General features: G+C 43.2%; 1 protein-coding gene across 1 annotated transcript in view; it reads left to right on the top strand.

Annotated features, from left to right (window-relative positions):
• The first annotated feature begins 9,607 nt into the window (after window positions 1-9,607).
• The window catches only part of LOC108800438 (SRSF protein kinase 3-like), an 81,308-nt gene continuing 67,011 nt past the window's right edge, over window positions 9,608-23,904 (top strand). Inside the window, exons 1-2 of the mRNA XM_018572423.1 lie at window positions 9,608-9,779; window positions 11,356-11,613. Of these exons, the coding sequence (XP_018427925.1) occupies window positions 9,608-9,779; window positions 11,356-11,613 (430 nt within the window). The remainder of the gene's footprint in view (window positions 9,780-11,355; window positions 11,614-23,904) is intronic.

Raw genomic sequence — 23,904 nt, forward strand, 5'->3', positions numbered from 1 at the left:
CCACAACCCTGGCTCAGTGGTTGTGAGGGTCTGCAGGCCAGGAGGCTTTTTGAAATCTGGAAGTTCCCTTAAAGAATAAAGATGGACGAATGTTGCAGCCACCCCCCCCCCCTACTTATTGAAAAAAAGCAAAGTGGCACAGTGGTGAAGTGATTAGCACTTCTGCCTTGCAGCACTAAGGCTCCCTGGTTCAAATCCCAAGGAGTTTGCATGTTCTCCCTGTGCTTGTGTAGGTTTCTCTGTTTTCCTTCCACACTCCAAAGACATGCTGAAAGGTTAATTGGCTCCTGTCTAAATTGGCCCTGTACAGTATGTATGCATGTGAGATAGGGACCTTAGATTGTAAGCTCTTTGAGGGCAGGGACTGATGTGAATGTGCAACTATGTAAAGCACTGCGTAAATTGTCAGTGCTATATAAATACCAATAATAAAAAATAAATAGACATTAGACAAGCTATTATAATTTTAAAAATGTAAAAAAAAACTATCTTCAATCACATCGTCCATCGATGCAGATTCTCATCAGTCACGGTGAACAATGCCAGCTGACTGTCAAAAGAATTAACCCATCGACCGATGGACGTGTCCGCACATTACGGGAGACTTTTTTTGTGGAATCCCCCTTCAAATCAATACCAGACCTAAAGGGTCTGATATGGAATTCGTAGGGAACCTCAAGTTGAGTTTTATTAGGGTGGGGTCCCCCTTGACATCTATTGCAGACGCTCATCTTGGATAAGGGACTGCTATAGTGAAATGGAATCCCCAGCCACTTTGTTTACAAACAGAAATGTCTGAGAGCTCTCATTTATCAGCACTATAAAGGGCATTTTTTCTTTGTAATTGTCGCTTTTGCTGTAGTAGGTTGTATACATCATACAGATCTGCCACTTCACAGGGAGGTTTAAGGGATTCCCCAGCATGTTATTTAAAGTAATTGAGTATTTTAATGTTGCCCTTTAAGCAATATTAAAATCACTGCTGCTAGCATAACAGAATTAAAGTAGTAAACTGAAACCTTTTAATATTGAATCCAGAACAAATATACATTGCCCAGCAAAGTATTTCTTTATCATTTGACCAAGCAATTACAGTCATCATGTTTCTGAACAGCTGTTTCCAAGTCTCTCAGCTCAGCTTCACTGAACTTCCTGTCCATTACAAGATCACAAGAGACAGTACAATCTTCTGTAACTGTTCATCTTCTAGCTTGTAGAAGGGTGGAGGAGAGGGGGCCATGGGAGAAGGTGAGTAGTTTGATTTGCTGGGCCTGTGTGTTTGTGGAGACACACACAGCTTACTAACACACAAAGGTGACTCCATAAAACTCTACTTGAGAAAGAGGCCACCCTAAAACAGGATATTTGGACCATGGCTCAGGGGACCAGCTGATTCTGCAGGAAACCTAAAACTTTTCAACATCAAGAAGTAGCATCCATTGTAATCCATCAGCATTTGGAATAGCTTACAACCCTTTTGACTGTAATATCACTTTTAAAAAAATGTTTTATTTGAGTACATGCAAATGCACTCATCCACTTCTCACCAGCTTTACAGCAAGGTGCACATGGAAGGGGCCTTATACAGTAAAACAGCAAAAAGTTTTCCCAGCACACTCACCAGCCAGCATTTTTGATTCTGAAGAAGGGGGCTTGGCCCTGAAATGCGTCAATCTTGGCTGACTGCAGCCGGTAGACGGTGATGTGACCGGAGGCAACCGTGGTACATAGTCGGGGCAATGCCATGTTGGGGTAACAGATAGTGTGGCCTCTTGTTGTTAAAGCGTGATGAAAACGTTTGCTTGTGAGTACATTTATCCCTTGTTTTATGTATCTTAATAAACGATTTTACACACGGAGGTGGCGCTCTGTTCCCTTTTGTTTTCTATGCTCGTGGTGGAAGCCCCAGAGCCTTGGATGAGCAGCCCCTCAAGTCTGTGTGAAAAACTAATAAACTGTTGAAAACTTGAAGATCACTCCACCACACAGAGACTGCATGGAGCTAAAGCCAAGTGTTAGAACAAGAGTTCTGGCAACTGTCTCCTGAATAAAGCCTTTAACGATTTTACACACGGAGGTGGCGCTCTGTTCCCTTTTGTTTTCTATGCTCGTGGTGGAAGCCCCAGAGCCTTGGATGAGCAGCCCCTCAAGTCTGTGTGAAAAACTGTAATAAACTGTTGAAAACTTGAAGATCACTCCACCACACAGAGACTGCATGGAGCTAAAGCCAAGTGTTAGAACAAGAGTTCTGGCAACTGTCTCCTGAATAAAGCCTTTATACAGGTGAAACTCGAATAATTAGAATATTGTGCAAAGTTCATTGATTTCACTAATGCAACTTAAAAGGTGAAACTAATATATGAGATAGACTCATTACATGCAAAGCAAGATAATTCAAGCCGTGATTTGTCATAATTGTGATGATTATGGCTTACAGCTCAGGAAAACCCCAAGAACCCCAAATCCACAACCTCAAAAAAGTAGATTATTACATGCAATCAATAAAACAAGGATTGTACATAGAACAATATCGGACCTCTGAAAAGTACAAGCATGCATATGTACTCAGTACTTGGTTTGGTCCCCTTTTGCAGTACTTACTGCAATTACTTTTGCACAATATTCTAATTATTTGAGTTTCACCTGTACATAAGATGTTGGAAATGTGTTAAAATACTTGGACAGTCCTGCAGAATCCAGTTAGGGGGGTATGATGTTACTGATTATGTTTCTGTGGTCACCTTTCTGGCTCTGTCACATGGTACTGATTGTATCTGTGGATATGTATTTTTGTTATATCAATACATTACTGATTGTGCCTCTGAGAACTTGTTTTTGGATGTTTCAGTACTGCATCGTATTTATTTCTGCTGACATATTTCTGGCTGTCCTTATGTTATTGATTGTGTCTCTGCTGACATGCTTCTGTTTGTGTTAGTATGCTACTTGTTAGTAGACTTGTGCATGGCTGAAAATGTTGTTTCGGTTTCATTTAGTTTCCAAATATGATTTTTTTTTTTCATTTTCTGAAATCCGGATCAGTTTGATATTTGAAATTCACATTGAGATCATGGATAGGAGGAAGGCCGAGGTCAGAACTGCGCGGGCAAAGTAGTACAAGACAGGAGGCAGAAGCATAGTCCAAAAATGAGCCAGCATCAGGGTCACCAGAGGATCAGCGTAGTCAAGGAACAAGCCAGGTCAGCAACGGGAAGGCAGGAAACAGGAATCAGGTTCAGGAACACAGGTACACAGTAGCTGATGAGTGCTCAGCACCAGAGGCAAGAAAGGGCCCAGTTTACATAGCCCACTTGGTGCCAGGATACCTAGGATATGCACACCTGTGCAGAACTGTGCGACCCAGCCTGGAACTATGACCCACGGCGTGCACATGCACAAATGCGCAGACATATATGCAACTCCCTTGGCACAAACTTCCTCATATTTCCACCTCCCAAGGGCCAGCCTCTGTATGCCCATCTGGATCTTCTTCCTGCGGTGATTTCTAAAAAAGGCTTGTATCAGTTGTTTAGCGTGAACATTAGTTTCTGGTTACCAAGAATCGTCTACCGGACCGTAGCCTCTCCATTTGATAAGGTATTGAAGAACTCCAACACGTTTTCTGCAATCTAGGATGGCCTTGACCTCAAATTCTTCTTCACCACCGACAATGAAAGGAAGAGCAGGTGAAGCATCTCGGTTAGGGAAGGGACTTGGCACATCAAGCTTCAGCAGAGATATGTGAAATACGGGGTGTATTTTATAAGAAGAGAGGAGTTTTAGCTTGTATGCCACTGGATTATTTTCTTCCCCACTGGAAAAGGACCTACAAATTTAGGAGCCAATTTCTTGGAAGGACAAGCCAGCTTCAGATTCACAGTGGATATCAAGGCACGACCCCCCGCTTTCAGCTCCAGATCACCCCTCTTTTTATCAAAAATTATCTTGTTTTCTTCTTAAGCTTGTGCTATAGCTTCTTTTAATAATAAAGGGTTAGAACATTTCAGACTGTTTTAAACGGCCGGTAGAGCAGAATCAGAAATTATTGCAGGTAGAAAGGTTGGGCCATAATTGGCACAAAATGGTGACTGATTTGTGGCAGAATGAAAAGAGTTATTGTAAGCAAATTCTGCTAGTGGAAGCAGGGACACCCAGTCATCTTGCGATAAAGACAAAAAAAGGCAGAGGTACTGTTCTAAAGTTTGATTCCTCCTTTCAGTCTGGCCATTAGTCTGAGGATGATACGCAGATGAAAAACATAACTGTATATTCAAAGCTCCACACAGGGCCCTTTGAAATCTCAAGGTAAATTGTACTCCACATTCAGAGGTAATACTGCTGGGTAGACCGTGGAGCCTCACAATGTCTCTGATAAATATATGAGCAGTTTCAACAGCAGAAGGAACTCCCTTGATTGGAGAAAAATGGGCTATCTTGGACAGACAGTCTGCCACTACAAAAATTCCAGTAAAATGTTCAGAAAGGGGAAGTTCAACAATGAAGAACAAGGATATCAATCAGGGATTTAAAGGGATCTAAGCAAACCCCAAGCCTTGGACCGACCTCCTTTATTTCGGATACAAGTTATGCAGGAGTTTACATAATTATTACAATCCACCCCTAGGATTGGCCACCAGTTCAGTAGTCTTGTGAACCCCAAAATGACAAGCCAGAGGAGAATCATGACAATATTTAAGTATTTGCAACAGAGATCTTGGGGAACGAAAATTTCTTCCTGAAGATCAGTTTTTGGAGGAACAGGGTACCTGGAACTGGCTTGCCGAATCTGGAAGACAAGATTAGTCATAAGTAATAAGAAATTACCAGTTTGCAAAATAGTGTGGACCCACTGCTATCAGGGACGCAGCTGGCCAGTCCCTGATAGCAGATACTTTATGAGGGTTCATAGCAATGCCACTGGTAGCGATAACAAACCCTAGAAACTGAATGGTTTGTCTCTCAAATTCACATTTTTGGGGCTTTCGTGAACAGTACATGTTGGCTTAGTCTGGCCAATACTTGCTTAACATGTGTATGATGGGATTCATTTGAAGAAAAGAAGATGAGGATGTCATCCAGGTACATGATCAGAAACTGATCTAGAAAGTCTATGAATATTATTATTAACACAATGCTGAAAGGTAGCTGGAGCATTGGACAGGCCAAAGGGCATCACTAAATAATTGAAGTGCCCAAAACGGGTGCGAAAAGCAGTCTTCCACTCATCCCCCTCATGAATTCGGACTTAGTTGTAAGCCCCTCTGAGGTCCAACTTGGCAAAGATTGTAGCAGTTCGGACTCTCTGAAAAAGCTCAGGGATCAGAGGAAGCGGATACTGGTTCTTTAATAGCTATCTGATTTAAATCCCGATAATCAATACATGGACGAAGAGTATGATCTTTTTTCTCAACAAAGAAGATACCAGCAGGCGATGTAGAAGGGTGAATAAATCCTTTCTTAAGGTTTTCCTCTATCCAGTCTTTTAGAGTCTCCAGTTCTGGCTCAGATAGGGGATAGATTCTTCCATATGGAATCTTGGTACCAGGCAAAAGTTCAATAGGACAATCGTATGGGCGGGATGGTAAAATGTCTGCTTTCTGTTTTCTGAAGACATCAAGATAATTATGGTAATGTGTAGGGACAATTTGATACAGTTTTTGCTTGGTACCTAGACACAAGGACACAAGGGATACAGGAGAAACAAAAAAAAACAGTTTTGTGTACAATAGGGTCCTCCATTCCCTTAATGAGTTTAGTTGCCCTCCGCTGGACTCTTTCCAGCTCCAGGACATCCTTTCTGTGTACTGGTGCCCAAAACTGGACCGCATACTCCAGGTGAGGCCAAACCAATGATGTGTACAGTGGCAAAATTATAGACTTGTCCCTGCAAAACATTCCCTTCTTAAAACAGGACAGGAATCTACTAGCTTTGCTTACAGCAACCTGGCACTGTAAGCTATTGTTTAGTCTATGGTCTACTATGACCCCCAAGTCTTTCTCCATTTAAGATCAAATGTCTAAGATATTACTAAATATATGAACATCCACATACATGCTTTAGTCGCTTTCAAATTGTAAATATTAGTTGCTTTTAACAGTTTATGCATTCTTAATAACAACTTTAACGAAGTCTAAGTTTAAGAGCATGGCTATCACTTAAAAGTAATATGCTAATTAGCTTAAAAAGCTTCAAATCCTGTCCACTAAGCACATTAACATATGATCAAAACGATCATAGTAAGTGTTTATGAGGTACCGTATCAAAAGCCTTTGAGAAATCCAGATATACCACATCCACAGACCTCCCTCCATCCAGATCTCTACTTACCCCCTCGTAGAAAGTTAGCAGGTTAGTCTGACAGGAACGGTCTTTCCTAAACCCATGCTGGTTATCATTAACTATACCGTTATCCTGAACTAATTCAAACAAATAGTCCTTAATCATTCCCTCTAACTCAAACTACCGATGTAAGACTAACTGGTCTGTAGTTCCCATGTTGGCATCTTGCCCCCTTTTTGAATATTGGAACTACCGTAGCCCTCCGCCAGTCACTCGGAACTCTACCAGTCATTAAAGAGTCCTTAAAAATTAGGAATAATGGTCTTGTTATAACCTCGCTTAGTTCCTTAAGTACCTTGGGGTGCAGGTTATCTGGTCCCAATGCTTTATTTGCATTAAGTAGCTTAAGTCTTTGTTGTATCCCGGTTTCCGTCAGCCACTGCGGTATATTTTTTGTTGAACTGTGTGTTTTATCTTCAACATTAAACCCGTCTTTTTCGTGAGTGAGGAGAAAAAAGTGTTCAGCACCTCGGCCCTCTCCTTGTCATTTGTGACTAACTTCCCGTTTTCATCCTTTATTGGGCCTATGTGCTCCTTTCTCCCCTTTTACTGTTTATGTATTGGCAATTTTTTTTTTTTAACTAACTGTGGTGATGTGTTTTTCACACTCTATTTTAGCTGCCCTGATTACTTGTTTGCATATTTTATTCCATTCTTTATAGTTATAAAACACCAATGTCGTCCCCTCCATCTTATATTTTCTAAATGCCACTCACTTTTCCTTGATATGTTGCTTTACATTTTTATTTAGCCATACAGGCTTCGTTTGCGATATTTTACTTTTATTACCTAACGGTATACACTTGGCAATGGCAATATATAATGTGTTTTTAAAACATTCCCACTTTTGGTCCGATTTCAGTTTGTGAAATAAGTTTTCCCATTTGATGTCCCCCACTAGGTGGCGCAGTTTATCAAAGTTAGTCCTTCTGAAATTTAGGGTTCTTGTCCGACCAGCCCGCTTCCCTTTCCTGTGTCCAATATTGAAAGTAATCACATTATAATAACTATTACCCAGTGTCTCCACAATTACCCTGTTAACAGAGTTCTTCCATGATGTAACCCACTTTTTCAAGCTCCAAATGGCTGAGTACTACTGTCACGTACCTTTTGAAGCTTGAGGTGATGAAGACGGCCTCTCTTGCAACTCCAGTCCCAGGACCCCTGAATAGCGGCTCAGGTGAGCTGGAGCATGAGTGCATTAAACAGGTCTTGCTGAAGGAAGTTGAACTTGCAGGAGCTTCGCTGAATTGTTGAACAGGAATGCACAGCGAGGAAGCAGGGCTAGAAGACTCAACGTCAGACAGACCAGGTTGGCAACATGCATCCAAGGTACCAGACCATAATCTTGCCTGCTGTCCTGGTACCTCCTTGGCCAAGGTCAGAACCGTGCGGGCAATGTAGTACAAGACAGGAGGCAGAAGCGTAGTCCAAAAACGAGCCAAGATCAGGAGGTTCACCAAAGGATCATAGTAGTGCATGTGCAACTCCCTTGGCATGGACTTCCTGACACCAGGGTTGTGGGGAATCCATGCCAAGTGGGTCCATGTTCTCATCAACATGGACCCCCCCCCCCCTGGCAAATCCCCCTCCCCATGTTGAGGCATGTGGCCTGGTATGGTGGCAGGGGGCTTGTTTAAAGAGCCAAGCCCATGTTGTTTTTTTAAAAAAAATTAACATTTCATTTTCAATGACATTTGATGCATCCGAATTTTCGTTATCAAAAATTTGTGCAACTCGTTATTTTTTTCCTTTGGGCATTCGGACGCATCCACAATTCCAAAAATGCATATATGGAATGCACATGTATACTTGTTAGTATGCTCTGCGGACATGTTTACTTTTTGTATTAATTTTGAGATTTTATGTATTCATTTGTATTGTTATTTAAGCTATATTTTAGTACAGTTCCAAATGTTTAATCCACTAATTATTTCTTCATATTTACATGTGAAACATGTAAAGCACATGTTGGGAGGGGGCAGTGCCCAATGCAGATGCTGGGGGTGGGGGTTAGTCGCACAAGGTAGCTGGCCTAGGTAAGATAAAAAATACTTGTATAACTTTAACTAAGGTGGACAACCCTTCCTGGGTGTCAACACAAGGCTTGCAAAGCAACATGGGGAGGCACACATGATGGTGATTTGTTTGTGTTTTATGTGATGAATGAGTTGAAAGGGCATTGCAGGAGGCAGAGGAAAAAGAGGTTGCTAAAGCAACACCTCAAGGGTTATGGTCTACCCATGGCTGTAGGAAAGGTTTATGGGAGTACAGGTGAGGGAGTGGCCCACTTCAGTTAAGGGTGAATCTACGACTTTATACATGAAGTCAAAGAAATCCCCCGATGCATAGATCAGATACCGGCCCTTTACATTTTTTTTTTAACTAGCTTCGGCCATTGACCCACATAGCCCTCCCCCGTAAAACCTCTACACCAAATGCAGGCTCCCTCTCCGCTCTGACCTCTTCGGACGGAAGTGTGACAGCATGGCGGGCGGTAAGTGTTATGTGTGGACAGTCTCTTCTCCATGCTGGTGCTGGCTTCAGAGTTCTGTGTCCCTTTCACAGACCTCTGTAGCCAGCACAAGAAGAGAGAAGAGACTCCGGCTGTGAGTTCCTCCGCTGCCCCCCTCGCCCCTGTACATTAGCTGCTGCTCCTCCGTGTCCCCTCCTTTTCAACGCGGTAAAACTGTTTGCTTTTGGTAATATATCACAAAGTGTGAGATGTCCGTGCTCCTTATGTGTAATGCAGTCACCCGACGTACGCTGCAGTTTTCACTCTCATTGAAAGAAGAGAATGTCCGTTCGGTGTGCTCAAGGGGAGGAGAGGGGAGAAGCTGTAAATCTTGCCTTCACACAGAATCAGCCTTCTCTTCTTTCATTTAGGCTGGGTTCACACCTAGGTGTATTGAATTAGAGGGAAAACTTCTGTGTACGTCTGGTGAGGGCAATATTATTAAACACATAAGGAGCAGCTTTTGATTACACTCCATTTCCACCCATGAGTGCAGATTTTATAAATATATCACATAAGGAGCACCGACATCTGTCACTGAGATACATCACCAAAAGCAAACATTTTCATCACAGATTTTCATGACTTGTTACAAGGACTTTGTAACAAGGACGAGGCGGTGCTGAGGTGCTGTCAGGTGCTGTGACCTGTGAACTGGAAGTCGTGCAGTAAGCGCACGCAGGGAGCCGGTGCGGTGCGGGACCGGAGATTCAGGACCGGAGGGACACGAGAGAGAGGAGAGGATCCATGCAATGGCCGATCCGGTGAGGGGCGGACCAGACATCGGGACCGGAGGACGGGACCTGAAGGCGGGAGACCGGACCGGAGGACGGGACCTGAAGGCGGGAGACCGGACCGGAGGAAGGGACCTAAAAGCGGTACGGACAGACGGACAAGGAGACGCAAGGGTGTGTGGGACCAGAGGTTGGGGGGCCGAGCGGGAGGCCAGAGTGTGCGGTGTGCGGTGCACACGAACAAATTGAAGGACGAGTGTTCCAGCTGCAAGAGAGGAGAAGTGACTGAAGAAGAAAAGTGAGAGAGTGCAAGCTGTGGCAGAGGGAGCAGGACTGAGAAGAAAAGGATCGTGTGGAAAGAGCGAGACGTGACTGAAATCAGGAACAGGTCGTATGAAAGAGATTGGTGGCTGTAGGGTTTTTTTTTAATCTAAATTGATGACCTGTGGGGGCTTTTAAAGTGTCTTTTATTGATTTTTTGGGGTACTGCAGTTTTTCGCCGTTTCACGGTCGCACGCAATCTGTAAAATGGGCATGTTGGGTATCGTTTTACTCGTTGTAACCTCATCTTTTATATTTCATTAAAAAAATGGGTAATTTGTTGTGTTTTGGGGCATTTAATTAAATTTGTCACTAAATTTTGGGGTTTAATAAGGAGTTGCGCTAATATTGCGCAACATAAAAATTTTCAACTACCACCATTTTATTCTATAGGGTCTTGGCATTCAGAAAATATATAATGTTGGGGGGTTTTACGTCATTTTCAGGCCTAAAATGTGGAATATAACATGGGTGCAAAAATGGAAAAAAGGGCCTCAGTCATGAAGGGGTTAAGAAAAAGTATCGGTAATTGGTATCGGCAAGTACAGGAGGGACAGTACTTGTACTTGGTCTTGAAAAAGTGGTATCGGGACATCCCTAGTGGTAATGTTGGTGTGTGATCTGCCAGCTAGATGGTAGTAGGGAGAGCCTGTGGACTGCGGGCCAAGGAAAGAGCTGTGGCAAGAATTGGCGCAGTTGAGGGCTTTGGATTTTGCTATTGCTCCACTGGGGAGTTAATGATTGGTAATGTGTGATGGACAGAACAAGATAGAGAGGGTCTTGCTCTTGTAGCTCTTCATGAGTGAACTCTACTGGTGTCCCTTAAGTATTTCTTTCTTACCTATATACAGTAGTCCCCACTGTGTACAATGATACATGTTATTATATAAGGAGCACAGTGGACCACTTCTGCCTTACAGCACTAAGGGTGCCTGGTTCAAATCCCAGTCAGGACACTATCTCCAAAGAGTTTGCATGTTCTCTCTGTGCTTTCCTCCCACAGTCCAAAGACATGCTGGAAGGTTAATTGGCTCCTTTCTAAATTGGCCCTCATATGTATGCATGTGAGATAGGGACCTTAGGTTGTAAGCTCCTTGAGGGCAGGGACTGATGTGCAGGTGCAACTATGTAAAGCGCTGTTTAAATTGTTGGTGCTATATAAATACCCATAATAAATAAATGTATATACCTTTCTTACTATAAAATGCAAGAATACTGCTTCCAAGTTTAATCATTCAAAGTACTTACTTTCAGCTAATTTCTTTCTATGTTATGTAAAAAAAAAGTGGTTCGTTAAGTGGACAGTTATATTAGTAACATAGAACAGTATGCCTCTCTCTGTCCTCATATGATTAATGTGATTCTTCTTGTTGGAAAGCCCAAATCAGCCAATATAAAGCCATGCCTTTGTATTGTCACTGACAATGTTTTTTTTTCCACAATAGATCCTATCCCTTCAGTGCCTGCAAACAATGAGGGTACAGACTCTTCTCTGGGAAGCGGAGGTACCACGTGTGTTGCCCAGAGCCCTCAATCATCTGGAACATATGAGAACTGCAATGGTTTTGGTACAGGACCACGCTGCATTAGCCCAGACACGCACACATCAGGCTTCTCTAGCTCAGCCTTTTCTGCCACTTCTGCCTCTGCCATATCTGGGTATTCTGGATGTCGAGAAACAGGAGGAATTTTGTCACCAAACTGTAAGTTTTACAACAGAAAACACATTAAAAGGAAATCTGTACTGGGAGAAAAACAAGGGCTGTCACTGCTGCCCTTATTTCAAAAATCCTTGTTGATTGGCTATCTTTTGCTTCAATACTTAAAGAGTCATTGAGCTGATGACAGATGAGAAAGAGAGAATTCAAAACTCCTGATCTGCTTACTTCTTGCAGGTCAGTGCCTCAAAAAGTATTAAAGCCATTGGAGCATTGAGGTAGCCAGGTAACAGGGCATTATCCTCTCAGTACAGGTTTCCTTTAAAGGGTTTTTTACACTTTTGCAGAGAAAAAAAAACAGTCCTCCACAGGTCAGGTATATACATTGAAAGTATTTTATGAAACTTCATTTGTCCTGCCTGCTGGCACTCACACCTGCATTTTACTCACTTCCTACAGCCACTTTTAACTTCCTGAGAGGGATATGTTCTTGCTTTAGTCACCAAAACATTCTGGTTTCAGGGGCATACTCACTTATTATTATACAGGATTTATATAGTGCCAACAGTATGCAGCCACAGTGCTTAACAAAATGGAGGAAGGCAATACAGTTACAATACAATTTCAATACAGGAAGGTTAGGAGGGCACTGCTCTCCAGAGCTTACAATCTAGCAAAAGGTACAAGTGATACAAAAGGTAATAATTGTGTGGGATGAGCTTAGGGAAGAATTAAAAGGACAGTTATTATGTTGAGGTGGGATAGGCTTCCCTGAAGAGATGAGTTGTCAAGGATCCCCTAAAGGTGGACAGAGTAGGAGATAATTGGACAGATTGGGGTAGGGAGTTCCAGAGGATGGAAGAGGCTCTAGAGAAGTCCTGGAGGTGAGCATGAGGGGAGGTAATGAGGGAGCTGGAGAGCAGGATACCTTGTGAGGAGCAGAGGATGGTTTGGGTGACATTTTGAGATGAGGTTGGTGATGTAGTTTGGGGCAGAGTTGTAAATGGCTATGTAAGTTATTGGTAGTATTTTGATTTATTATTCATTGGGCAAGTGGGAGCCAGTAGAGAGATTGGCGGACACTGAACAGTTGGTAAGGCAGATGAGTCTGGCAGCAGCATTTAGACTGAAGGGGGATAGCCTGCTAGGGAACAGATTCCACATAATCTGTAGTGATGGGTGCCAACTCATAACCAAATATAAGTACACCAAAAAAAAAGGGGGGGGGGGGCAAGGTTAAAGAACCTGTCACTTTTATATGTATGTTTTATTAGTTACACAAAAATGCAATGACAAACATGTATACATAAAGGTTTAAATAACTCCCCTCTGTTGCAATCCCAAAAAAAGGAAAACTTTAAAATGGACAATGTTATATTAAAATTACAGCACTGTAGGCTATCCTGGAACCCCTCAAAAATGTAGCCCCAATGAGTAACCTATAGAAATATGTAGCAAGTGGTAATAAGCAAATATTCTCATTAAATACAATTTTTCATAGTTAAAAAATTCTTATAGCAACATAATATTTGGTTGATAAAAACTACAATTCAGTGCACTTTGCTGCTGCAAGTGTCAAAGAGCTAATTCAGCTTCTCCTGTGAAGAAGTTGTTGCACTTAAAGTAGAACTAAAGCTACAGATTTTTATTTTTGTTTTGGATAGAGTAAGGGGCAGTTTTTAACGCCTGTCAGCTTTTTACTTGATATCTGTGTTCCATTGGGGAAACTTCCCTTTGCTTTCTTTCCAATAGCCTCAACAGGAAGTGAGAGGATTTCCCTCCAAAGAAAGGAAAATCCCTGGTGGTCAGCAGGGCCACCAGAATTAGTGCCCCTATTGGAAGATTTCCCATCCCTTTCCGTTCTGATGACAATTAAACATTTTTACTTTTCTTTGACTTTCAGTGATAACAGTCACTAGGACTTATAGAGAGGGTGAATCTCCCTAATGGGGACACAGAAGGCAATAAAAACCTGACAGGTGTTCTGTCCACCCTGATCGGTGTTATGTCACAGGGATCAATACAGACTGTTCTCATCAGCAGAAACCCTGGATAGGTCTTTTTTAGGAATGTCACAAACTGGCATAGTTCATCACAGCAACATATCCAGCATAAAGTTAATTTACTTATCCTCATGGCTTGGCTTATGCTGTCCTAGATCCCACGGGACTCAGTAACTGCCAGGGGCAAAATAAAGGTCCAGCCAACTGTGCTGAATCTATAGGACTTGAATCGCACAGGTGCAAGTAAAGGTTCCCTCAGCAGTGTGGTGAGCATGCAAAAACAGCAAAACATATGCAGGTAGTACTGCGATCTTAACCACCTCCTGTCCGCCGAACGTAGAGAAAACGGCCGGACGGGAGCCTTCTGGCAGCGGGTGGGCGTCGTAAAATGTCCCTCGTGCCCGTACATATGCTCCCTGGTGTGCACGAGTGGGAAACTGCCAAAATTTTAAACAGCCAGCGATGGCTGCTTACATACAAGCGGTCCAGCGTCTGTAATCACTTGTTTGCCTGATAAAGGGAATCCTGTGAGACCCCGAAACGTTGTATCTTGTGTTTTGCATTTGCAACAAGTACGTGAATAAATAGACATACTGGATTTGCTTTAGAGTGCCGGTGTCTATCTTTTACTTATACTTTGACGGAAGAGACCCGTTGACACCTGCTGCACCCACTTCTATCTCATGGAGCAGCGGTTCTGAGTGTGGTGGGTAAAGACCCCCGATCGCTTGTATGAGGTACATTTCTGTGCGGCCCCTCCCCCCCCTCTCTCCTTACCGGCCGTCATCACCGCCGTTGACGCAATCCCAAGCGTCCGATCCAGGTGGGAGGGAGTACGGAGAGAGATCAGTACACAATCTCCTTCCAATCACCTCTGTTCTGTGAGTGCGGAAGTGATGTTTATTACATCACTTTTGCATTCAGCTGTCACTCTGGCTACAGAAGCTGGAGGGAAGCTGGTGAAGCAGATCTCTGTTTCATCAACTTCTTTGGGGGTCCCTAGGTGATATTAGGGGCCTTAGCGACCCCTGATGTCTGCCATTGTAAGTTCATATCACATAGAGGACTTATTATCCTTCTATGTGATAACAGTAAAGTTAAGTGTCAAAAAAAAAAGTAGAAAAAAAATTGGTCACAAAACATACACGCAAAAACTACAATTGCGCCCATTACGCCGCACATGTTACATATTATTCCGACCATCAGAGTGTGAGCAATAATTCTAGGTCCTCCAATCACTGTTAACACTAAATTGATGAGCAGTAAAAGCTTTTAAAGCGTCGCCTATGGCCAATTTTGGGTGTAGTAGTTTTTTTTGCGATTTCGTGGGCGTGCACATTTTTAAGGCTTGACATGTTTGGTGTCTTTTTACCCAAGATGAATACGTTTTTTATATTTTATCAATTGGGTAATAATAAATGTTTCCTAATATAATAAAGGGAAACAGTTTTTTGTTTTTTTTCGGTACTTTTTTAGTTATAGTAGTAAAAAATTAAAACCCAGTGGTGATTAAATACCACCAAAAGAAAGCTCTATCTGTCCCCTAAAAATGATATAAAATTAATTTCAGTACAGCGTTGTATGATGAAATAAATGTCAGTCAAAGTACTGCAGCGCTGAATACTGAAAAATGGCCTGGCCAGCAAGTGATGTAAACACCCCGGTCACCAAGTGGTCAACCACTTCTGGGCCGCAATATGTCTATAAACGGCGACCCGCAGAAGTGGTTAAAACAAGAACAAGTTCTTGGTGTCGTTTTTAACAGCCAGCAATGGCTGTTAAAGGAGAACTATGGGGCCAGGGCTTTTCCCCATAGTTCTTCTAAGGGTAACGGGAGGACACAAACTAGCGTCCTCCCGTCACACAAAGCTCAGTATACCGAGAGCTACAGCTCGCGGTATACTGAGATGCCGCAACCGGGATGGATCTCGACATTACTGTCCGGATCCACCCAGCTGCGTGAGTGACAGCTGTCTCTGCCTATCTAGAGGCAGAGCCAGCTGTACCCGCCCCCTCCCCCATCCGTTCCGCCATTCAGCGCTGGAGGACCGGACAGAGGAGGGGGGGAATCCCTGCAGAGAGTCGTGAGGGACAGTCACGGCTCTCTGCAGGAACAGGATCGAGAAGTGAGCGTGCAACGGTATGTGTTCGCTCACTTCCCAATCTATTGAGCCGACCTTTGGCAGTTTCATTGTCACAGATCGGCTAGAACTCGCCTCATAGTTCTCCTTTAATGTGCAAGTGACCCGGCGCCTGTACAGCCGCTGAATCATTTGTACCGCGCGGCCCCCTCCCGTCCCCCTCCAGGGGGACGACGTGGGTTTCCCCGGGCTCCGCTGTCCTTGTGCGGCGCCCAGGACTGGCACTAAACTGATGAGTGGTAAAAGCGTTTAAAGTGTTCCCTTTAAAAAATGGGAGATTTTGGGTATTAGCGTTTTTTGCAACTTCACGGGCGGACGTAATTTTAAGGCATGTTTGTTATCTATTTACCCAACGTGACCTCATCTTTCATATTTTACCAAAAAATTGGGTATTATATTATATTATGTTTCTGTGCACTAAATTTTTATTTAGTTTATCTTTTCCTAAAAATACCGATTTGATAAACATTTGCGCAAAAACCGTGCGACATAAAAAATTGCAACTAGCATTTTTTTATTCTACACGGCTCTACAGGGCCTCTGCTTTCAGAACATACTGTATATCATTGTTTTGGGGCTTTGAAGCTGTTTTCTAGCCAAAAATGTATATTATATCATGTGTGCGCAAATAGTAAGAAAATGCTCCGGACAGCAAGTGGTTAAATATCAAACATCTCCCAATATGCAAAATGCGCAGCCAGCTTCCTTGCTACGCTAATAGCGTATTTTCTCAGAAGCTGCACACAGTGTGCGCAAGCTTCTGACAGCGTGGGAGACGGGAGGCTGCGTTTGTTGGTGGATCCAGGGATCAGGTAAGTATTAAAAAAAATGTTTTATTTTATGTTCCCGGGGACATAATTTGTCCCCAGATATCGGGGATGAATGTAGAGCTGCAACAACTAATCGACTAAGTCGATTATAATCGCTGATTGAAAAAGTTGTTCAATAACCGATATGTCAGCCGCAAAAAACATATCGGACGAAAATGGCACTTTGGGCTAAATGCCGAAAGTGCCATTTTCCTGCGATACAGCTGTGCATCTCTGCTTTCTTTCCTCCCCGCTTGGTGCTGCTCTGTGTCCCACTGAGGTGGAAAGAAAGTGTGACAGCCGGCCGAGCGCTGTGATTTTTTTGTGGTTGCTTCAGGGGGTGTGGATTGGGGGGTTTGTGGGTTATTTTTTTTTGGGGGGGGGGGAAATCTTGCACCGTGGCCCTTTGTTCCTTAAGTCCGCCACTGCACCTCACCACTACCAGTGTGCTTTTTCCTCTGAAGGTCTGAATAAAGATGTCATCAGCACACCAGCACAACACTTTCTAAGTCAGTGCAAATCCATGTTATTTGATAGATGGGGTTTTTCTTTGAAATAAACATATTGTTTTTAGACTTACATATTGTTGATTATACGGGTACGCAGACATTGTATCAGCCTTTCCAGAGATTGCCGGTCTTAGGCAACTATACGAACTGTGCACATGTGTATGAGATACAATACTGTGGCTGCCCATGCACCATTTTGCCTTTTGACAAGTGAATTCTTATCCCTATACCAAGGGATCCTGTGTGGATGAAAATTGCCAATTATGATCTAATCAATGCACAATGAGTATGTAGGTATTTGTTTCTGTTGGTCTTTTTGTCCTTTTCTTTATATATATTGAAACTACAAGTTCTTCAAAATCATTGATATGTCATTACAGACATTTTTTTCATTACATAGTTACATAGTATTTGGGGTTGAATAAAAACATACATCCATCAAGTCCAACCCATATAGGTCCACGCATCATCTCATTCTTAGGGATACCGGTATCCCTGGATATTATGGTCCCTCAAGAAATTGTCCAAACATCTCTTGAACAGATCTACACTCTAGGCTGAAATCACTGCCGATGGCAGTGAGTTCCAGACCTTAACCGCTCTTACTGTAAAGAACCCTCTTCGCCCACTGTGCTGGAATTTTTTCTCCACCAACTTTAGGTGGTGGCCTCTAGTCTTTGTAATGGAGTTAATCTCAAACAGTTTGTTGCCAATGTTGCTGTCACCATTGAACATCTTGTACATGAAAATCATATCCCCCCTTAATCTCCTTAATTCCAGCGTAAACATGTTTAAGGTCAGAAGCCTTGTCTCATAGCTCTGGTCCTCCATTCCCCTAATTAGTTTTGTTGCCCTCCGCTGGACTCTCTCCAGTTCAAGGACATCCCTTCTCAGTACCGGCGACCAAAACTGGACCGCGTACTCCAGATGTGGCTAAACCAACAATCTATATAGAGGCACAATTATAGACTTGTCCCTGCAATACATCCCCTTCTTAATACAGGACAAGACCCTGCTAGCTTTATTTACCGCAGCCTTGCACTGCATTAAGTTCCTTTTCGTGGTGGAAATTTTTGGTATCTGTCCGCAGAATTGGATAAAACGCATAAAGAGGGGACATTCCAGGTGGACTCCTAGACGGATCAGGTTTTGATTGTTATGCTCTAGGGGGGCTATTCACGAAGGAGCCGAAGTATCCAGCCGTAGCTTCGGCTGATCTTTCGGCTCCCTTCGGCTGCCGGAGCCCTTCGGTTCAGTCGAATCGAGGGTTTGCTGTACCGGCTATTCACAATAGCCGGTACAGCAGCTGAATGCGGCCGAGCAGCTCAGCCGAACCGAAGGCATATGCTTCTGCTCGACTGAGCCGAAGTGACAGCCGAAGCCCTGCGAATGACAGCTGGGCAGAGCCAGCCTGGATCTCACGGCTGGCTACGCCCAGTTGTAATGACAGATCAGCGTCCCCAAATGACCTGGGGGCGCTGATCTATCATTAAACAATACGAACTGGGCGGAGCCAGCCGGCCGGCTCCGCGCAGTTGTTATTCATTGGCCAGGACCTGCTTGAAGACTCTAGCAGGTCCCGGCCAATAGGAAACAGGTGGGCGGATCTAGCTGTCACTGGTAGCTCCGCCCATTTTTAAAATATTTTTTCCTACTATTTTCTATTCTATAGCGGAATAGCCGAGCCGAATGCAGCTATTGTGTGAATGGGGTGTGAACAGGGGTGAACGGCAGCGAGTGAGGTGCCGGAGCTTCTGCCCAGCCGATCCAGATGTTGGATCGGCTGAGTCGAAGTCCTGATTTCAGCTGTACTGAGCCGCAGTGAATAGCCAAACGTAGTTCGGCTCACTTCACTTCGGCTGGGTTATTCACTCGGCAGCTTTGAGAATAACCCCCCAGATATTTTGATTAGCTGGAATCATGTTCATGAATACCTTGAATATCCATGATATATGATTTACAGATGCTCACAACATAATACTGAAGCCATGGCTGGTATGGAAAATGTTTTTAGGATGTTTTGAATGTATGTTTGTTTATTCATTTTTTTGATTTTCATGATTTTTTCATATAAGGTTGTTAATAAATGTATACTATTTTGGAATTAATAGTTGATATCTAGTATTCTTTTTGGGATCTCCACTCGGGGAAAGTACCGTATTTTTCGCTCCATAGGACGCACTTTTTCCCCCCAAAAGGCGGGCGGAAATGTGTGTGCGTCTTATGGAGCGAATCCCTAGTTTTTTGTACATTTAGCCCTGCTAAAGCAGAGCTAAACGTACAATGGAAGCCGCTGCTCGTTTAATACAAGTGATCTATTCACTTGTCTTTTTCCACCATTTGAACAATCCTTTGTTGCAATTTTTCATCAATTGTTCTCTTTCGTCCATGTCCAGGGAGATTAGCTACAGTGCCATGGGCTGTAATCTTCTTGACAATGTTGCGCACAGTGGACACAGGAACATTAAGATCTCTGGAGATGTCCATGCTTTTCCACAATTTTCGTTCTTAAATCCTCAGACAATTCTTTGCTGCTCGTTCTCTTCTCCATGCTCCGTTCTCTTGGCACACAGAGACACACAACAGAAAGGTGTGATTTCTATATTGTTAGCACCTGTTAATTGATACAGGTGAGTTACATTACAAATTACAGGAGCATCACAGGCTTGAAATGCAATTATTTCTTGCAATTTGGAGAAGGTGCCAATAATTTTGTACAGTCCATTTTTGCAATTTGGAGAAGGTGCCAATAATTTTGTACAGTCCATTTTTGGAGTTTTGCGTGGAATGTGTCAGCTTTGGCTTTTTTTTCCTACTTTTTTTTGTCATACCAATACAAACAAAAGAAATAAACATAAATATGCCTAAACCTTTGTAATTGCAACAATTTTCTGCGCAAAGTGGTGCATTATCTGACAGAAATGCAGGGGTGCCAATATTTTTGGCCATGACTCTATATATTTATTTAAAAAATCATACATCAAAACAGGGATGCACAAATTCCGGGAGCTCCTTAAAAATGGCAGCTGCCTCCTAACTTTTGAATTTTACTCTAGTGTAGTCTTGGAGCTCAAAAAGTATCTGTACATGCACTTGTACTTGTACCGAGTACGGAACTTGGTATCTGAACATCCCTAATACATATATACATGTTAATATTAGGGATGTCCCGATGCAACTTTTTTAGGACCAAGTACAAGTACTTTCCCTCAGGTACTTCCCGATACCAATTACCGATACTTTTTCTTAAAGGGACATGTCACATTTTTGCTAAAACAACACAGACTGATGATTTTAGGGCGGTTTCTCACCAGAGCACAATACAGATGTCCCCCAGAGCACAATACAGATATCCCCAGAGCACAATAATGGGGTGGCAGGGAGGGGGTGTTGGTGTTAGGGCTGGTGGTGTGGTAGTGATTAGTGTGGTTCAGATACAATGAGACAGGGGGAGTCCAGGCTTCTGTGGGTGTAATATGAAGGACATGTAACAGAGGGCTGCACACACTATCAGGGTCATTACCTTGTAACATGGCTCAGTACAGAGCTGTCAGTCCATCCACTTGGAATCACTTCTAATGCTGTCTCCTCACTGACATGGCCATGCTGCTCCCCTCTCTGCGCTGACAGAGAGTCGCGCTGCTCTGCTCTCATAGCATGACCACGGTGCCCCGCGACTGACCAGGAGACTGCGGACCAGTTGGTGAGTGGTGGTGGTTGGGAACCCCTGCTGCACAGTGTGGAGCTGTCCATGGCTGTGCCTGCGGTGGGAAGGAGGACGAGGAGCTATAGAACCGGACAGGCACTGTCATGGACAGCTACTTGAAGGTCCCCGGCAGTCCCAGTCCTCAGACAGCCGCTGCTGTTTAAAAATTTAAAGGGCCAGTATTGGCCGTAAGAATCGGGGCATTTTCACAAGTACAAGTATTCGTGAAAATGCCATGGCAGAGGGTAAGGACTGTTTGCAGAAAGGCAAGTATGGCTGGGGAGGAATGGGGGTTTGAGTGTTCAAGAGAGTTCTGCTGCCTGGCTACCACAATATGGCACACAGTGGAATAGCGCATCACTCAGCGCACACACTCAATGTCCTACGCGTGTGTTTATTTGCATGCAGAAGGAGAGAGCAGCGGGGTTGGTTTTCATTTATCACTTTTTTTATATATATATTTTATTACTTTTTTATAACTTTTTAATTTTTTTAAAAATGTTTATTTATTATTTTTTACTGTTTTTTGTTCACTTAATTTCATTCCTATCACATCATAGCCCCTATGTGATAGTTTAGAGGTGACAGGTTCTCTTTATGGAACCTGCCCTCCAACACAGAGCAGATGTTTTGTGCAGTTCCTGACAGCTGAGACAGGTGGCGCTGTGATTACAGCTCTCCGCTCAGCAGACGAAGAACTGACTTTTTTCGCTCTGCTCTACACTCTCTATGCTGATCTTATGTGCCGTGGTCCCGGGGCCCCCGGAGGAGCGGATGACCACGAAAACCACAGCAGGGGGGCGGCTGGACAACATCGCTGCTCAATTGATAGAAGTGATCTGATAAGATCACTTGTATAAAACGTGCAGCGGCTCCCTACTGTACATTTAGCTCTGCTTGCCCGAAGCAGGGCTAGATGTACAAAAAAACGACTTTCCCAGCATCCAGAACTGCATGTCCCTGGTGTCGGGAGATAGGAATTCCACACTTCTGATATATGTAGACAGACAAACAGAGACAGACAGACAGATAGCTTAACACATATGCATTCTGCGGTATACCACTGGCTCATTTTGTTCTTGTTTCAACGGTTGAAAAATATTTTAACAGTACAGGTTACATACAAGATAGGGACTTTAGGTTTGTACTTAAGTTAAATTTGTATGTAAGTCGGATCAGGTAAATTTTTTAAGTGTAACTCTAGCCAAAAAAATTTTTTAGTTTTGGATAGCATAGGGAAGGGTCACGGTTCTTTTGCTGTCTGTTCCTGTTGTTCAGAAGATTATAATATAATTAAAAACATTTTTTTATTTAAAATGACACAGCAAAAAAATGTTTTTTTCTATTTTTAATTTTATTTTATAAACTTTATTTTTTATTATTTGTTTGCATTTTTTTTCAAATAATTTGTTTATTGTTACATAACTTTGCAGACATCAATGCATTGCATAGTGACAGAACAAAGAATGTCAATACATGAGGGGTCCATAAAATAAACCTCTGGCAAAGTGCTTTAAACATCTGGAACATATGAATAAGCGCAAACTATCTCACATTATGTCGTAGTTTGGTGACATTGTAAACCGATTAGGCATTCTATACCCCCCAGTAGACATGTGCGATTCGTTTCGTTCCGAATCGAAATTCGGACGAATTTTCGGAAATTCGGACATTCGGAAGTATCCGAATTCCGAATTACAGACATAACGAATGCAAACGAATCCGAATTTCCATTTCCGAAATTCAGTAGCGTTAGTACGAACGTTCGTTTCGTTTTCTGTTCTTATTCGTTTCTTATTCGTTTCTTATTCGTTTCGTTCGTTGGAGCAAAGTGACATTAGAGAAGGAGAAAAATATTTTTTCCCCCTCAAATGTCACTTTTGCTGCAAACGAACGAAACGAATAAGAAACGAATAAGAACAGAAAACGAAACGAACGTTCGTACTAACGCTACCGAATTTCGTCCGAATCCGAATTCCGAATCCGAATTGACTTTCACACACGAATCCTGAAAAACGAAATAACACAAATCCGAATTTAAAACGAAACGAAACTAAACAAATTTTTTGGCAGTGCACATGTCTACCCCCCAGTATGGCCCATCGGACTGGTATTCATTTTATTTTATAAACTTTATTTTTTATTATTTGTTTGAATTTTTTTTTCAAATAATTTGTTTATTGTTACATAACTTTGCAGACATCAATGCATTGCATAGTGACAGAACAAAGAATGTCAACACATGAGGGGTCCATAAAATAAACCCAGTATGGCCCATCGGACTGGTACACCAATCCGGCCCTTACAGGTCGCACATGCGGACCATCCCCTCCCATTAGGGATAAAGATGAGCCGTCAGTGACTCCGTCTGCACGGACTGGCTAATGCTGCAATTTTAAATCTTAATCCAACGAAATATGCCAAAAAGGCAACAAAACAGATAATCATAAATACAAATGTGGGACACGCCCAGCTCCCTTGAACCAGAGGCGGCTCTAGACTTTGTGAGGCCTTAGGCGAAACTCAAAACGTGAGGCCCCCACCTACACCAATAATCAGGGCTTGAAAAATCCACTCGTCCTCTCGTCTGTGACGAGAGGACGCTAGAGCCCGACGAGTTGTAATTTACACAGCCGGCCAGGAGCTTTACATTCAATCGATCGTGCGTCTCTAGAGATGCCCGACCACTTGTATAGGAGCAGGTGTCACTGCCTTGCCGGTCCTGAGATCCGCTGTGCCCGATGCGGCCGGGACCGGCACGGCTGCTCTGTGACAGGAGATCAAATGGGAGTTCGGTACACAATCTCTCTTTGATCTCCTCTCAGTCCCTGAATGCAGGAAGTGATGTATAATACACCACTTCCTGCATTCAGTGTCACTCTCCAGCTACAGAAGCTGATGAAGTAGATCTCTGGGGGTCACAAATTTGACGCGCGTTTTACAAAATCTAATGTGCGGAAGTCAATGGATCCGCGCGGAAATCCGCCCCAAAGAAGCTCAAGTACTATTTTGAGCGTTGGACGTTTTTCAGCGCTTCGATCAGCACTGAAAAACGCCCAGGTGTGAACGCAGCCTTAGGAGGGGTGCTTCACTTACCTGAACTCCATGCACCTGCTGCTCTTCACCCTGATGTTATCGGCCTCCTCCAAAGCCTCTGCAAGTCCATGG

Source organism: Nanorana parkeri, unplaced genomic scaffold (genome assembly GCF_000935625.1).
Source record: "Nanorana parkeri isolate BGI_ZX_2015 unplaced genomic scaffold, ASM93562v1 scaffold2025, whole genome shotgun sequence".
Classification (NCBI taxonomy): domain Eukaryota; kingdom Metazoa; phylum Chordata; class Amphibia; order Anura; family Dicroglossidae; genus Nanorana; species Nanorana parkeri.